Genomic DNA, 16,762 nt, shown 5'->3' on the forward strand with positions numbered 1-16,762 from the left:
GCTACCCCGCAGTCACAGAGCCCTCCTGCATTAAAGTTATGGGATGAAGTGGAAAATGTAACAAAAAACTTAACTGAGCATTTGAGGAAGCCCTGGCCCCGCCGTAACGATGCAGCCAGGGAAAGAGATCAAGAACCTACCTCCCCCCCGCATCCCCCACGCGTGAGCGGCTCTGCAGCCAGGCTCGACGCGTTAAAGATTAATGGACTAACTGCGCTAGCTGGAGCTGTTGGACCTCCCCCCTCTGAACATTTCAGTGAGTTTCTGGCATGGCTCCCTAGAGGCTCTCGCAGTCACTCAGAGCAGTCGGGATTGACATGCTGCAGGAACCAATCTTGGTGCAAACTCTGTTGGGACCCCTGAACTGTCACACCCTCGGTTTTGATGATGATGTTGCACAAATGCTTAAACGTGTGGTTCAGAAGCACTTTAAGTTGTCCAGTGAGTTAGCTACTCTCAAAGGAATTGCAAGACTGCAGGGGGAGGCTCCAGCCCAACTGGCAGATGGAATTCAAACTTATCTCAGATTAACAGCAGGGTCTGCTAATGTGGAAGATTTGAAGCAAATTGTTTTGGAGGCGCTGCCTCCCAGTGTGTTAGACTGGATGAATGCTTGGTGTGAGAATGGAGGTAAAGAGGTACCTTGGGACGAATGGATTGCAAAGATGGAGACGGCAATTAAGCAGCAGGAAGGAACTCCTGTTAATGAGCTGCATACTCAGTTAGGACAATGGAAGACAGAGGGTCCTGGATACTCTCCCCGTGATCGTGGCCGGGGTTGGAGAGGTCGTGGACCAAATAGAATTAGAGGAGGTGATAGAGAGAGCTTGTGGGTACCTCCTGGAGGTCTAAAACAGGAAAACTTGAACCTGAAAGGAGAGATTGAGAGGCTGCAGGCACAGCTGCAGGCACGTATGATTGGCAAGGAGTCTCAACAGGAAAAAGATAAGACGGGGACAAATGTAGCCAGGGCGACAGTCTTGACTTCAGGACTGAACGACCCAATCACTACCGATACAGTAGCACAGGACAGCCCTATCCTCGACTCAGAATGCATCTTTCAGCAACCCATGACAGTAGGTGTATGGGGACGCCCCCATTTAAGCATTCGAGCTGGGGAAGGGCTAGTAGATTTTCTATTGGATACGGGGGCTGGAATTCCTATAGTCAAAGACAGCTTTGATGCATACCCAGTTGGAGAGTCTGTGCAAATACAGGGAATATCTGGAACTAACCAAACGTATAATGTTAAAATCCTTCCTCTCCGGTGTGGGATGCATACCGTTCACGAGAAGTGCACTATTGCAGGGAGAGAGAACCTAATTGGGGCAGAAACCATTAAACGACTGGGATTAATTTTGGACATTCCAAACATGTGTATTAGACAAACTCTCACTGTAATGCAAGGTACAACTGATACCAATCTAATCCCTATGGGACTGGCTACACAGACAGTAAAAGCAATAAAGCCTAAACAACCGCCTCCCGCACCAAAAGGCTGGGAGAGCTGGTGGACTGAAATTCAAACCGTCTGGGCAGTGGACTCCCTAGATATGGGTAAAATGCAGACCTCGGTTACATTGGAGGGAGATACACCCCCATTTATAAAGCAGTACCCAATACCTCAGGAAGCAAAGGACTCATTAAGGCAAGTAATAACAGAATTGGAAAAACGAAATTTAATTGGAAGGTGTTCAGCGCCTAACGCAGCACCAATTTGGCCAGTCAAAAAACCTGATAGTACATGGAGATTAACTATTGACTATCAGGGGTTAAACAAGACTGCCAAACGGAGGGCTCCCGTGGTGGCAGCTTACCCCAAACTGTTGGAGGTGGTCACCCCTGACATGAAGTGGTTCTCAATACCTGATGTGGCAAACGGCTTTTGGAGTCTACCTTTAGACCCAGAGTCTCAGTATCGAACAGCTTTTGTATTCCAAGGTATGCAATACTGCTGGAATGTTTTGCCAAGGGGGTACTGTGACGCACCAACAATCTTCCATACAGTCGTGAGAAATATGTTGGAGAAAGAGGGGCTATTACAAACGGGAAGAATTGTTCAGTATGTAGATGACATTTTAATAGTCAGTGAAACAGAGCAAGAGCATGAAGCGTTACTGAAACAGCTGTTGACCAGCTGCCAAGCTTACGGCTTAAAACTTAACCCCTTGAAGTCTCAGATTAAACAGAGAGAAGTGCAGTATCTTGGAATTTGACTCAGTTCTGGGGGAAGGTCTGTTTATAAGGAAAGAGTAAAGTGTATTGTTAACCAGCCCATGCCGGTAGACACCAAGTCTCTGCAGTCCTTTCTGGGACTCACTAACTTTTGCAGAGAATTTATGGTAGGATACGCAGAAAAGGCAGGTCCCCAGTATGAGGTACTTAAAAGACCACAGTGGACCTGGACAGAAGAGGCAACTAAGGCATAGGAAAGTCTGAAACAGGGATTGACGGAGGCACCTACCTTAGCTGCCCCTAATAATGACTTCCCCTTTGTACTGTATCCTAGTGTTAAGAATTTCTGTATTGTTAGTATGCTAACCCAGGATACGGGTGCTGGGGAAAGACCCATTGCGTATTACAGCAGAGCATTGACTAGTCCAGAGAGCAAACTGGGTGTGTGTGAGCAAACGGCCCTTGCTGCGTACTGGAAGTTACAAAAATCCCAGGCAATTGTTGGAGCAAGCGAGGTGATTGTAAAAAGTCACCATGCACTGGGAAAGCTACTCAGTCAGGAAAATCTGTCTAAAGGACATGTGAGAGTCAACAAAGACATTCAGTGGGTCTTTGCTCTCATGTCAGAGAATGTTCAGTTAGTCACACTGAAAGACCCAAAAATATCTGTGTGGGGATTAACTGTGATTGGTAGAGAACATGTATGTGAGCCTCAAAGAGAATCTAAGGCACATCCTGTGTTTAAAACAGCTGCTGTGGATGGTAGGGCCAGGCATCTCGTGGATTAATAATGTACCTACTGTTCCCTTGGGAACAAGATTCCTGTTCATAAATCCACCAAGTGATGCGGTTATACTGTCTTTGTTATATGGGGATTATACCCAGGAAGAGCCAGTGAGAAAGGAATAGATGCGGCTGATATGACTGGTCCTATATCAGGTACAATGGCTATGAAGGATTGCTGCTAAAAAAACAAATTGTAAGAAAGAAGCGAGTGTTGTTTTGTATTTTTACAGGTTAAGATGCCAACGTGGACATCGACCTTGGCGGGCATTTTGGCGATAGCCCAAGACTCGAAGGGACTGGTTGATGTCATTAAGATCAACCGAACACATTCAGTAACCAGGATCTTCCAAGTCAAGACAGCAGATAACCCTGATGGATGGGAGACAGCAAGTCAGCAGCACCCTATCGGGACTGTATTAAAGCTGGTGTGTGAAACTCAAGGAAAGCGACAAATGGAAAACATCCTCAGGTTTTCGCCCTTCCCGATTATGACGACGTGGGGATGGACAGTTAAAAACGGCAGCCAAACTCAACGCGTTCCCATCCCAAAGCTTGAAAATGCACGAAGACGAATTGAAAAGGAACTGACTTTTAAGTACAGAGACACAGGGGGAGTATGCATGCTGTTGGAAGGTTGATGTTGTTGTTAACTGTAAAGCCATTGATATTATCGCCCATCCTCATCCAGGTAGTACACCACAACCCCATGAACATAATACAAATAAGGAAAGGAAACGAGCAACTCCGGATATGGAGCGTGCTCTAATGGCACCAAAGCAGATTATGGAGGCATATCTTACAGGTATGGTGGGGGAGGATCTTACTCTAACATGCATTATACAACCACATGTGCTTCAAACCAATACAGTATATCTGGATTGGTTTCGAGCAGTAAGCCCAGTTATCAGTTACATTGGAGGACAGGTAAAAACTTATGGGGATTGGCTAAATAGGGTGGTATTTACAAATGTGCAAAATAAGTGGAGTGCATCTATTCGCATTTGCAATATACAATTAAGGGATGCAGGTACATACACAGGGACTTAGTCTATAACCCCGAGTACCAGTAAATGTATTTACCATGTGCAGGTCTATGAGGATGCCTGTGCTACATCCCTGGAGGTGTTTAAGTCTCGACTCAACAAAGCCCTGGCGGTGCTGATTTGATAGGTTTGGTCCTGCTTAGAGCAGGGGGCTGGACTTGATGGCTTTTTTTAGGTCTCTTCCAGCTCTATTATTCTATGAAATGTGGCCGTGGCGATGCCCATGATGAGTGGTAGTCCGGCTAACTAAAATCATGCCAGATTTTGAATACTGCCAGACAAAAGAGTTCCAGATTGGAGAGATTCAACCTGTGCACACAAAGGCTCCCTCCTCATCTCCATCTGTTAGATGAGCCCTTTGAACACTTTTAAGAAGCCAACGCAAAACAAAATTGTAAAAATACAAGCATAACAAGAAGCCCTGTAGCGCCTTATAGACTAACCAATATATTGGATTGTGGCAGGGTGGGGCCAGGAGAGGGGAGGCAGGAGTAAAAAGAGAGCTGAGACAGAGCTGGCAACCAAAGTAGGAACAGCTGAAGAGTAGGCTGCCCTAAATCAATCAGGGCCAGCTGATCCTACTCAGGGCTACCTTTATAAGCTCTTCTCCACGCAGGCCAAGGGAAGGGTGGTGAAGGAGAGTTTGGGAGACGAGTGAGGGGAAGAAAGGAGACTGAGAGAAACACCTGGGGCCACGAAAGAGGAGAGGAGCCTCAGCGACCTAGGGGGGCTGTGCTGCCCCAACCCAAGGAGGGCCTGGAGCCTCACCAGAGACTTGGAGGAACTGGTCAGCTGAAAGAGCCAAACTAAGGAGGAGACCAGCTGCTACGACTATCACTCGAGGAAGGGGATGCCAGGGAGAAGCGTCTGGGGGAAGTGGCCCAGGGAGAGAAGCTGCTGGGGCCAGGGCGAAGTAAGTCAGCCCTCACAGGTAGCGGCTGTCCAGGGTCCCTGGGCTGGAACCTGGGGCGAGTGGGTGGGGACCAGGTTCCGCCCCCAGACTGCCCGAGCAAGGGTAACATGGTGCATACGGTGGGGCCAGTGGACTAAACAGAGGACCTGGGGCCCGGGAATGAGACTGACTGCACCACATGGAGCATAAGCTTTCATGGGCAAAGAGCCACTTTGTCAGACATGTCATGGCAGCTCTTTGCCCACTCCAAAAATCTGTTAGTCTATAAGGTGCCACAGGACTTCTTGTTATTTCTGTGGATACAGACTAACGTGGCTACCCCCTAATAAAAATACAAAGTGAGCAGAACTCCTTTGACTCTATTTTAATCTATGGTCCCAAAGACCCAAGCTAAACACAGAGAACACTGTGCAGCAGTAATGTGGAATCCACCAGTGCTCTTATTGAGAGGATTGCTTTGCAGTGTAGAACTACACTGAGTTCCAAGACAGACATTACACAGCAAACAAGACAATTTTGAAACAAAAATATTTGCATTTATAATACCTCTTCTTCTACTGACTGATATTCCTTATCATCAGGCGCAAGATCTAGGAGAATAGTTCCTTGGGTCACACAGTGAAAAGTCAAATAAGGGTTGGTGCCTGCAAAAGACAAGTGTTTCAGAAGTAAAAATTAAACATAAGAAACAATACCAGCTGTATTTTTACTCAGCCTTACAACTATTAATGGTTAAATACTCACAGAGCAGGAGCAAGTGCAATATAAAAAGTAAAGGAAATAAAACCTAAATCAGATCAAATGTTTGAAAAGCAGCAGGCATTAAAATAGAGTTAAAATAAAATGAAATATTAAAAGAAGAAAAAGTATGTGGGAGATAAACTTATCTTGCAATTTCTTCTTTCCAGTGTAGCACCTGAAGTCCATGTGACAGACACAAATCCAACAGTTTGCAATACAATCTGACCCATTCAGGAATGAGTTATTAGTAATGAACTGTTGTGTGTGTTAATCTCAGAACAAGCCCCTGCACCAGACTGTCACTTGCCCTTTCATAGGTATACAAGGGAGAAAAACGGAAAGAGCTGCTCCTGCTTAATGCACTTCATGCTGGAGCATGCCAGAATGATGGCCTTGTGCTCAGAGCAGCATGGGGAACCCTCCCCACCATGCAACCCTTGGGGTATGCATTCACCTGACGAAGGGTAGAGGAGACATGACCATGGCCCCACACCATCTTTGCACCACAGCAATGTAAGCTCCCTCAGTCTCAAGCCATTTTAGTTTTGCTGCCTAACTGAAGTTTGGTCAATGCTCAAGCAGGGTGGCATCCAACCCCACAGAGATTCTTTAAAGTCTGGTTGAAGACTGGGGGGGCGGGAGAAGGGATCATCTAAGAGGATTAGTTTTACAAGGTGATTGCTGAAAGCTGCTGGAAATTATTTCAAGCAGGGGTGGGTGTACATAACTCGTAGTTAAGAGGCATGTCTGGCTGTTTCAACATATTTACCTTGCTGCCCTCCTAGAAGTCTCTCTACGCCTTTTATTAGTTTGTGACGATGTCCATATGCATTAATGCCAATTTCTTTTAGCTCTTCATGCCCCATGTCTGCCAATACATCAAGAGTTATCTGAAAAGAGAAAAGATGACACAAATGAGTAGCCAAGTCTTTATTACCTCCTAAGGAAAAATAAGACAAAGTTCCATTGTTACAGCAAATATGCTGTACTTGCACTGCATTTATGCTAGGAGTAGAATCCTTCTCAGTTTGTGTGTTTTGTGTTTCTTTTTTTTTAAACAATGGTCCCACAATCTAATAGATTTCCATTTTCCTGTCTAAGGCTGGCCCAGGTGAATATCACAAGTCTCTTTCCCCATCATGAGACTGCAGAGAGCTGCTCTAGTCTGGCTGTTGCAGAATGTGTGTAAATAACACAGAACATACCTCTCTCTTCCAAAACCTAACAGGGAAAATTAACTGAGCATACTAGTTAAAAAGTAAACTAATTTCCCAGGCTTTTTTTTTTTTAAATGGTGAGACTCCATATCTAACTGGGAATAATTTCTAACCATCTAATGGATGCACTGAAACAAGAGTCAGATATGACTATGAAATTATTTAGTCTGGCTCTGATAGTGCTAAAACAATAATAGAAGGCTTAATTTAAAACTGACAGCAAATTTCAAGTGTGCACCAAAATCCCATAGACAACTGCCCCATTGCAAATCAGTGGGAATATGTGTTCCTCTGTTCCTTAAGTGCATCAAAATTCTCCACCTTCCATGACTCCCTTCCTGATATGGAATCTCTAAAAATAAATTCCTGTTCTGAAGTGTCAGTGATGGAGCTCCACTGGGATAATACATCGAGGATGACTGTACACAGGTAGCTAGTTGTTGTACCATCTAGAACTACTCTGAGGAGGATTACATGGCACACCAGTTAATGCACCACCACTAACACACCAACCATTGCCAGTACTGCTAGAGCCACACAAGTGATAGTAGAAATAGTAATAAAAGAAATCCCAAATGAGCAACAGTTCTCCTGTCAAAATTATCAAGGGGTTAGGATCACTAACATGGTGCTGTTATATCAGCACTATAAACAAACAAACAGCTTAAAACACACTATAGCAAAATTTCACATATTTGTACAAGTATCTATAAATGTATTTCCATAACATTCAGTCCAATTTTAGCCTGATAATTTCCCATGCTCTTGCTTCCTTATTAGAATGCCTGACTTCTCCTATATTGATGTCGTAACAGCTTTTATAAAACATTCATTCAGTGTTTGTGTGCGAGTCGGGGGGGAGGGTTTCCAAAACTGATTTGGCTATGTTAAATCATGCTTACATAATGTAAGGCTTTTAGCAATGACAACTGTGATGACAGATAAGGATTATGCACTGGTTGTAACTATTAAGATTTCTCAAAACATCGGCCAAGACTGCATTTCAACGTCATAGAGATTGTTGGCTAAAGCATAAAGTACTAAATAGGATGTCAAACGGGATGTGAAACAGAAAACTGATTTAAAAGCAGGAAATAAAGGGCAGTCTAGACACAAACATCTCATACAGTAATCCCCTGATATGCATGATTTCGATTTGCGCTTAACTCGCATTTAAGTATAAACCAAAAGCACTCCAGCCCCTGGCTCCCCCAGCTAGGGGATGCAGGGAAGAAAACCCACCAGAGTGACTGTCTGCCTGCCAGGCTCCCCCAGCTGGGAGAGGCGGGTGGGCAGACAGCCGCGGAGGTGTGGCTTCCCCCAGCTGGAGGAGCCGGAGAAAGCTGTGCCTGGTTCCTACAAGCCCAGGGGAATCAGAAGCCAGGCTGCTGCCTGGGTCATGGTTCCTGCCTCCAATTTACATGAAATTCAGTTATATGAGGGTGTGCAGTAATGCAACCATCACAGAACTCGGGGGACTACTGTACTGTGCAGCAATTTTATGTGTATGTGACTTTTTGGACTTTAGAAAGATTTCATTTCAGAAAGATGCTCAAATACACCTGCTCCCACATGTACACATTACATAGAACTGGAGGTTTAGTAATCAAGGGGAACCCATGCAATTAGACTCAAAAGGAGCTGGAGAGTTAGGGGGACTAGATCTGCTAACAGGAAAGAAAGTCCACTTATCCAAACATAAAACTGCATATACTCAGCCACGGTATATGCAACAAACAGGAAACCCAACATATTGATCTGTCAAAACATAGGAAAACTACTACAAAAAGTCATTGAAAACATCCATCAGGTGCAGAGCAGCACCACAAAAGCCAACAGCAGAAACTGCCATATTGCTAGAGGACTAGGATTAATGTCAGGGAAGATCCAAAATGAGAAACCAACCCTCCCTAGTAACTGTATCACAGGAGAGCTGTTTCCTTACAGAGATTGTAGCGTATGGGAAACAAAGACAGTTCCAGACCTCACGCATCAGAATAATAAGGAATGACTGTGAAGATGCAATCATTGTCTTTGGAAGGATAAACACCATGCAATGAATTTACAAGTTTTCAGAATGATGAAACAAACTAGTAAAGTTGATTTGCACATTTAAAAACCTGACTAGTGGGTATGTGTGTGGGGAAATAATATGGAAAACCTGCAGTTAGGGCTGTCAAGTAGTTAAAAATTAATATCAATTAATTGTGCTATTAAACAGTATGGCTGTCTGCATTAGCACCCCTTTTCAAAAGGTGGATGCGAATGAGACACTTCAGGATATGCTAATGAGGAACTGCAATGAATATGCAGCATCTCAGTCGCATAATGGTGGGCATGGCACTTAACAAGTGCTGCTTGTGATCGCATGTGGCTTGTCTATACGGGCTCTCTGGTCCAGCAACATCAGTGGCCTTGCCGGCCCATGGATGTTGCCAGACCAGAGTGTCACGGATTTCAGAGATTCAGCCTGTACTGTGAAGTAAGATATAATGTGAGGGGAAAAGAAAATATGCATCAATGTTTCCTACAAGCGCTCACTACATTTGTATCACTTCTGTAGATACAACATTTCGGGTAAGCACATTTTTAGACCTAATTTGTACATTCTGCCTTGGTGTCCTGTGAACCAGTTGCCCTTCTGCACATATTTTGAGGTTTCCGCGGTTGCCTACATGACTCAGTCACATATAACTGGCCATGAGTAAAAACTGGTGCAGGTAAACATATTCCATATTTCTCTAGACTGTCCGTTCCTGACTTTTGCTTATAGTCATTGCAAACGCTGGCCTGATGGAAAATTGTTGGCGCTGCATGACAGTGGTGTTCAATAGTAATTCAAGGACCACCACACTTGTGGGTTGTCATCCTTCCATATTCGCCACAGCCCACCCCGGCTCCACTTTAAGTAAATGCCCTTCTCAAAGCCAGGATCCACCAACCCCAACTCCAAAATAAATGCCCCGCTCCTCCCCCAGAGCCAGGATTCCCCAAAAATCAGGCACTCCCAGGACTCCTCTAAATAAATGCCCTTCCCTTCCCCAAGAGCCAGGCACACCTAGCCCCCCTTGCTCTAAATCAATGCCAGCAACTTTCCAGAGCTGCCAGAGCAGACACTGGAGACACTGCCAGGGCCAGAGCTGCTGGGGCCACTTTGGGCAGCCAGGGTGTCTGGGGCTGCAGTATGATTAAAACTGAAACTGTGATTAATTTTTAAATCAATATTAATTTTTGAGTTACTTATGCAAGTTACCTGCAATTAATCAATAGCCTTACCTAAAAGATAATGATCTAAAGCAGAACCTCTTAAGTGCAAGAGGAAGAATTTTTTAAACAGGAAACATGAGTTTAAAGAGCACTTAGAGATTTAGAGAGATATAACTAAAAGAAACATCCAAAATTAGATTAAGATTACCCAAGAAAAAAGAAATATTTGGACAGAAAGGCTATTCCTGGCTCTAAAATGCCAAAATGTCAGTTTATCTGATGCACATACATGTCTATTAAATTTATGGAAAGCATATTTCTATATAAGAAGAAAAAGGTAGCTGAAAGTATCACAATACATGCTGAAGTACTGAAGAGGTATACATAATGTAAATGAAGACTAATGAAAAACTGTCATAACTACAGCAGTTGGGAACGAAGAATAACAACACTCCACACAGTTTAAACAAATTATGTTTAAAGTGTTTGTTTTCTGATCATACAGCTACAGTTTAACATATTTTCTTTTCCCCTCACATTGTATCTTACTTCACAGTCCAGGCTCAACCTCTGAAATCTGTGACACTCTGGTCTGGCAACATCCATGGGCTGGAAAGACCAATGATGCTGCTGGACCAGAGAGCCCCTGCAGGTAGGAGTAAGGGCCAGGAGCCTCAGCCTAGTCCAGGCAACCACAGCCAGCAACATGGGGACTGGAAGTGTCTGGGGATACTGCCTGGGGCCAGGAAGCCTGTGGGCTGTGGTCCTGGCAGGGTGGCCAGGCCAGGAAGCTGGCATGGAAGTTGGTAACAGCTGCATCCTTCGGGGACCAGGGAGGGCTTCAGTGGCTTGGACCAGGAAACCACAGCCAAGGCCAGGTAGCCATTGCCTGGAGTTGGGGAGCAGGAGACCAAGAGTGGGTGCTCGCGAACAGGGTGCGTGCTAACAGGAGGGAGTTTTGAGAGGCTCTCCTGGAGGAGGAGAAGGAAGGAGCAAACTAAAGCACCTTGGGGTAAGTGGCTGCTTATATTTGGGGGTTTTGGGCTTGTGTGTGTTTGTTTGTTTGTTTGGAGTTTGGAGTGCTGAGCTGAGTGTTTGTTTGAAAGGCCGTGTGCTCAGGCAGGCAGTTGGAAGCTGTGAGTCTTGATTAGGTTTGAATTGAAACACCGTGTGCTGATTGGCTGAGCTGTAGGCAGAGGGAGGAGCTATCAGGGAGGCTGAGCACTTAAACCCCGCTAGTAAGCGACCAGGGAGCTTTGCGACCGGGTGCTCGTGAACAGGGTGCGTGCTAACAGGAGGGAGTTTTGAGAGGGGAGCTTGGAGGGAGCCAGTGACTTCTATTGCCCTTAAACTAAATCCTTTATAACAACCTCTATCTGAAACATTTAATTAACCCTCATATATAATTAGAGTAGGAAATGGAGGCAGAAGCCCAGCAGCAGAGTGGGGGCTATCCTGTTTATTGTGTCGAGTGCAGTATGTATGACTACCTACCCTGTGGGTGGGTGGCGTATGTGTGCGCTCGATGCAAGGAGCTCCTGGCCCTCAGAGACCGAGTGCGTGCTTTGGAGGCCAGGGTGGCTGAACTGGAGGAGCTAAGGAAGGCAGAGGTGTTTGTTGATGAGACTTTCCGGGACATAGTAGGGCTGTCCCACCTCCAATCTGACAGTCCTGATGCTGTTACGGAGGATGAAAGGCTCAGGGAAGGAGAGCAGTCAATGGGAGCAGAGGGAAACCATCCCATAGTTGGGACCCTCCTTCCAGAGGGTGCTATTGTATCCTCTCGTGCCGAGGATACTTCACTGGGGGAGGGAGCACCAGCTGTTAGGAAGAAGCAGGTTTTAGTAGTGGGGGATTCGATCATTAGAAATATAGATAGTTGGATTTGTGATGACCGGGAGAACCATATGGTGACTTGCCTGCCTGGTGCGAAGGTTGCGGATCTCTCGAGGCATCTAGACAGACTTATGGGCAGTGCTGGGGAGGAGCCGGTCGTCGTGGTACATGTTGGTACCAATGACATAGGGAAGGGTAGAAGAGATGTTCTGGAGGCCAAATTTAGGTTACTAGGAAAGAGACTGAAATCCAGAACATCTATGGTGGCATTCTCTGAAATGCTTCCAGTTCCACGCGCAGGGCCAGATAGACAGGCAGAACTTCAGGGTCTCAATGCGTGGATGAGACGATGGTGTAGGGAAGAGGGGTTTAGATTTATTAGGAACTGGGGACACTTTTGGGGTAGGGGGAGCCTATACAGGAATGATGGGCTCCACCTAAATCAAGGTGGATCCAGACTGCTGGCATTAAACATTAAAAAGGTCGTAGAGCAGTTTTTAAACTAAGAAGTGGGGGAAAGCCGATTGGTGCGGGGGAGCACCTGGATCGGACGGAGACTTCTCTTACACGAGGCTCCATAGATAGGGATTCCCTAGAAGTTAGTCAGATAGGGAACGAGGGAAATAATATATGGGCAAGATCAGATGTGAAACAATCGCATATAAAAAAATCCAACGCGTCTGTGAAAGGCGGACATATAAATAGTGGTAGTTTTTTAACGTGCTTTTACACTAATGCTAGGAGTCTGTCTAATAAGATGGGTGAACTGGAGTACCTCATATCAAAGGAGGAAGTTGACATAATAGGCATCTCAGAAACATGGTGGAATGAGGACAATCAGTGGGACACTATCATACCGGGATATAAATTATATCGGAAAGACAGAACAGGTCGTGCGGGTGGTGGAGTGGTACTATATGTGAAGGATAATATAGAATCAAATGAAGCAAAAATCCTAAAGGAATCAAAATGTTCCATAGAATCATTATGGATAACAATTCATTCCTCTAATATGAATATGGCATTAGGAATATATTACCGACCACCTAACCAGGACAGTGATAGTGATGCTGAAATGTTAAGGGAGATTAGAGAGGCTATCAAAATAAAAAACACAGTAATAATAGGAGATTTCAATTATCCCCATATTGATTGGGTGCATGTCACCTCAGGACGGGATTCAGAGATTAAATTTCTTGATGCCTTAAATGACTGCTTCTTGGAGCAGCTAGTACAGGAACCCACAAGGGGAGAGTCAATTCTCGATCTAGTCTTGACTGGAATGCAGGATCTGGTCCAAGAGGTAACTGTTACTGGACCGCTTGGAAATAGTGACCACAATATAATAACTTTTAATATTCCTGTGTTGGGAAGAACACCGCAGCGGTCAAACACTCTGGCATTTAATTTCAAAAAGGGGAATTACACTAAAACGAGGAAGCTAGTTAAACAGAAACTAAAAGGTAGAGTAATTAAACTAAAATCCCTGGAAGCTGCAGGGAAACTGTTTAAAGACACCATACTAGAGGCCCAACTTAAATGTATACCCCAAATAAAAAAACACAGTAAGAGACCTAACAAAGAACCACCATGGCTAAACAGCCCTGTTAAAAAGGCAGTGAGAGAGAAAAGGGCAGCTTTTAAAAAGTGGAAGTCAAATCCTAGTGAGGAAAATAGAAAGGAACATAAACACTCCCAAATTAAGTGTCATAATGTAGTAAGAAAAGCCAAAAAAGATTTTGAGGAACAGCTAGCCAAAAATTCAAAAAACGACAGCAAAATGTTTTTTAAATACATTAGAAGCAGGAAGCCCGCTAAAAAAGCAGTGGGGCCCTTAGACGATAAAGATATAAAAGGAGCGATCAAGGAAGACAGTGCCATTGCGGAGCGATTAAATGATTTCTTTGCTTCAGTCTTCACGGCTGAGGATGTTACAGAGGTTCCTAAATCTGAGCCAGCCTTTTTAGGTGACAAATCTGAGGAACTCACTCAAATTGAAGTGACATTAGAGGAGGTTTTGGAGTTAATTGATAAGCTGAATAGTAACAAGTCTCCAGGACCAGACGGTATTCACCCAAGGGTTCTGAAAGAACTCAAATGTGAAATTGCGGAGTTATTAACAGTGGTTTGTAACCTATCCTTTAAATCCACTTTGGTACCAAATGACTGGAAGACGGCCAATATAACACCAATATTTAAAAAAGGCTCTAGAGGAGACCCTGGAAATTATAGACCGGTAAGTCTAACATCAGTACCAGGCAAATTAGTAGAAACAATAGTAAAGAATAAAATTGCAAGGCACGTAGAAGAGCACGAATTGTTGGGCAAAAGTCAGCATGGTTTCTGCAGAGGGAAGTCGTGTCTAACTAATCTATTAGAATTCTTTGAAGGGGTTAATAAACATGCGGACAAGGGGCACCCAGTGGACATAATATACCTAGATTTCCAGAAAGCCTTTGACACGGTCCCACACCAAAGGCTTTTATGTAAATTAGGTGGTCATGGGATAGGAGGAAAGATCCTTTCATGGATCGGGAATTGGTTAAAAGACAGAAAACAAAGGGTGGGAATAAATGGTAAATTTTCACAATGGAGGAGGGTAACTAGTGGTGTTCCCCAGGGGTCAGTCCTGGGACCGATCCTGTTCAACTTGTTCATCAATGATCTAGAAAATGAGGTAAGCAGTGAGGTGGCAAAGTTTGCAGATGACACCAAGTTGTTCAGGACAGTCAAAACCAAAACAGATGGTGAAGAACTACAAAAAGATCTCAGCAAACTGAGTGATTGGGCAGCAAAATGGCAAATGAAATTTAATGTGGGTAAGTGTAAGGTAATGCATGTTGGAAAAAATAACCCAAATTACACGTACTACACGATGGGGTCAAATTTAGCTACGACAGATCAGGAAAGGGATCTTGGAGTTATAGTGGATAGTTCTCTGAAGACATCCATGCAGTGTGCAGCGGCAGTTAGTAAGGCAAATAGGATGTTAGGAATTATTAAAAAAGGGATCGATAATAAGACAAAAGATATCATACTTCCCCTATATAAAACTATGGTACGCCCACATCTTGAGTACTGCGTGCAGATGTGGTCTCCTCACCTCAAAAAAGATATATTGGCATTAGAAAAGGTTCAGAAAAGGGCGACTAAGATGATTAGGGGCTTGGAACGGGTCCCATATGGGGAGAGGCTAGAGAGACTGGGACTTTTCAGTTTGGAAAAGAGGCGATTGAGGGGCGATATGATAGAGGTATATAAAATCATGAATGGTGTGGAGAAAGTGAATATAGAAAAATTATTTACCTTTTCCCATAATACAAGAACTAGGGGACACCAAATGAAATTGATGGGTAGTAGGTTCAAAACTAATAAAAGGAAATTTTTCTTCACACAGCGCACAGTCAACCTGTGGAACTCCTTGCCGGAGGAGGCTGTGAAGGCCAGGACTCTATTAGGGTTTAAAAAAGAGCTTGATAGATTTTTGCAGGTTAGGTCCATAAATGGCTATTAGCCAGGGATAAAGTATGGTGCCCTAGCCTTCAGAACAAGGGCAGGAGATGGATGGCAGGAGATAAATCACTTGATCATTGTCTTCAGTTCTCCTTCTCTGGGGCACCTGGCATTGGCCACCATCGGCAGATGGGATGCTGGGCTGGATGGACCTTTGGTCTGACCCAGTATGGCCATTCTTATCTTCTTATGTTCTTATGTCTGAAACCGGCTGCTTGCAGCTGGTTGAAGAAGCTGATGGCCTGGGCTGGGAAGCTGGCAGTCCCACAGCTGGGCTAAGTAGTGGGGACCAGAAAGCCACTGGGCCCACAGCCAGATACTGGAACTGGAAGCCAGTGGCTGGGGCCAGGGAGCCACAGGCAGTGTCAGGCTGACAGCCGGCAGGGGAGCCCGGAGGCCATTGACCTCTGGTTTGGCAAAATCCCTGGTCTGGGATTTCTCAGGTCTCGAGGGTGCTGGACCAAGGAGGTACAAGAAGCTATTCATAAACTGAATTCACAAGTACATTCAAAAGCTACTCTCTTCGAAACATTGACCATAAACATGGTAACTTCTTACAACACATTTTGCATATCCAGATTTATCGCTGATTTTAGTAACATTCTTTTTTCTTACTATTTATTCTTCAGCCCCACATACCCAAAACAGATAAGAACATAGCCCGGTTGGCATTAGTAAACTATTTTCTGAAATTGCCTAGTATAATCAAGGGCTGGGGAAAGTAGCTTCTCTTCTACTTTCTCCATCATGTTCTAATCACATTCAGAATCATAACTGTGCAATTCAACAAGTTTGAACAGGCATCACAGAATTGTAGGACTGGAAGGGACTTTGAGAGGTCATCTAATCCAGTCCTTTGCACTCATGGCAGGAGTAAGTATAACTCTGGCTTGTTGTTCTCAACTAGGGGTACACGTGCCTCTGGGGGTACGCATGTACTCCATGGAGTCAATCAACTCATCTAGATATCTGCCTTGTTTTACAACAGGCCCCCTCAAAAGTATTGCTGAAGTCTGTACAAACTAAAATTTCATACAGATAATGACTTTACACTTCCCTATACACGATAACAGCGTTTTTCAACCTGTTAGTGGTGATTTATTTTATAATTATACAGTAAAAAATGAGAAAGTAAGAAATTTTCAGCAATAGTGTGCAATGCTAATCATCTTTTATATTTTTGTTTGATTTTGTATGCTAGAAGTTTTAAAGTGAGGTGAAACTCGGGGTATGCAAGTGAAATAGGATTTCTAAAAGGGGTACCGTAGTCTGGAAAGATCTAGACCATCCCTGACAGCCATCTGCCTAACTTTGTCTTAGAAATTGCCAAA

The 16,762-nt window shown here is 44.3% G+C and overlaps 1 protein-coding gene across 1 annotated transcript in view; it reads right to left on the reverse strand.

The window, feature by feature from the left end:
* TNKS (tankyrase) overlaps nucleotides 1-16,762 on the reverse strand; it is a 315,995-nt gene that overhangs the window by 27,096 nt on the left and 272,137 nt on the right. Inside the window, exons 21-22 of the mRNA XM_074993939.1 lie at nucleotides 6,428-6,548; nucleotides 5,464-5,561 (exon numbers count right to left, since the gene is read on the reverse strand). Of these exons, the coding sequence (XP_074850040.1) occupies nucleotides 5,464-5,561; nucleotides 6,428-6,548 (219 nt within the window). The remainder of the gene's footprint in view (nucleotides 1-5,463; nucleotides 5,562-6,427; nucleotides 6,549-16,762) is intronic.

Source organism: Carettochelys insculpta, chromosome 4, assembly GCF_033958435.1.
Source record: "Carettochelys insculpta isolate YL-2023 chromosome 4, ASM3395843v1, whole genome shotgun sequence".
In the NCBI taxonomy this organism is placed as follows: Eukaryota; Metazoa; Chordata; order Testudines; family Carettochelyidae; genus Carettochelys; species Carettochelys insculpta.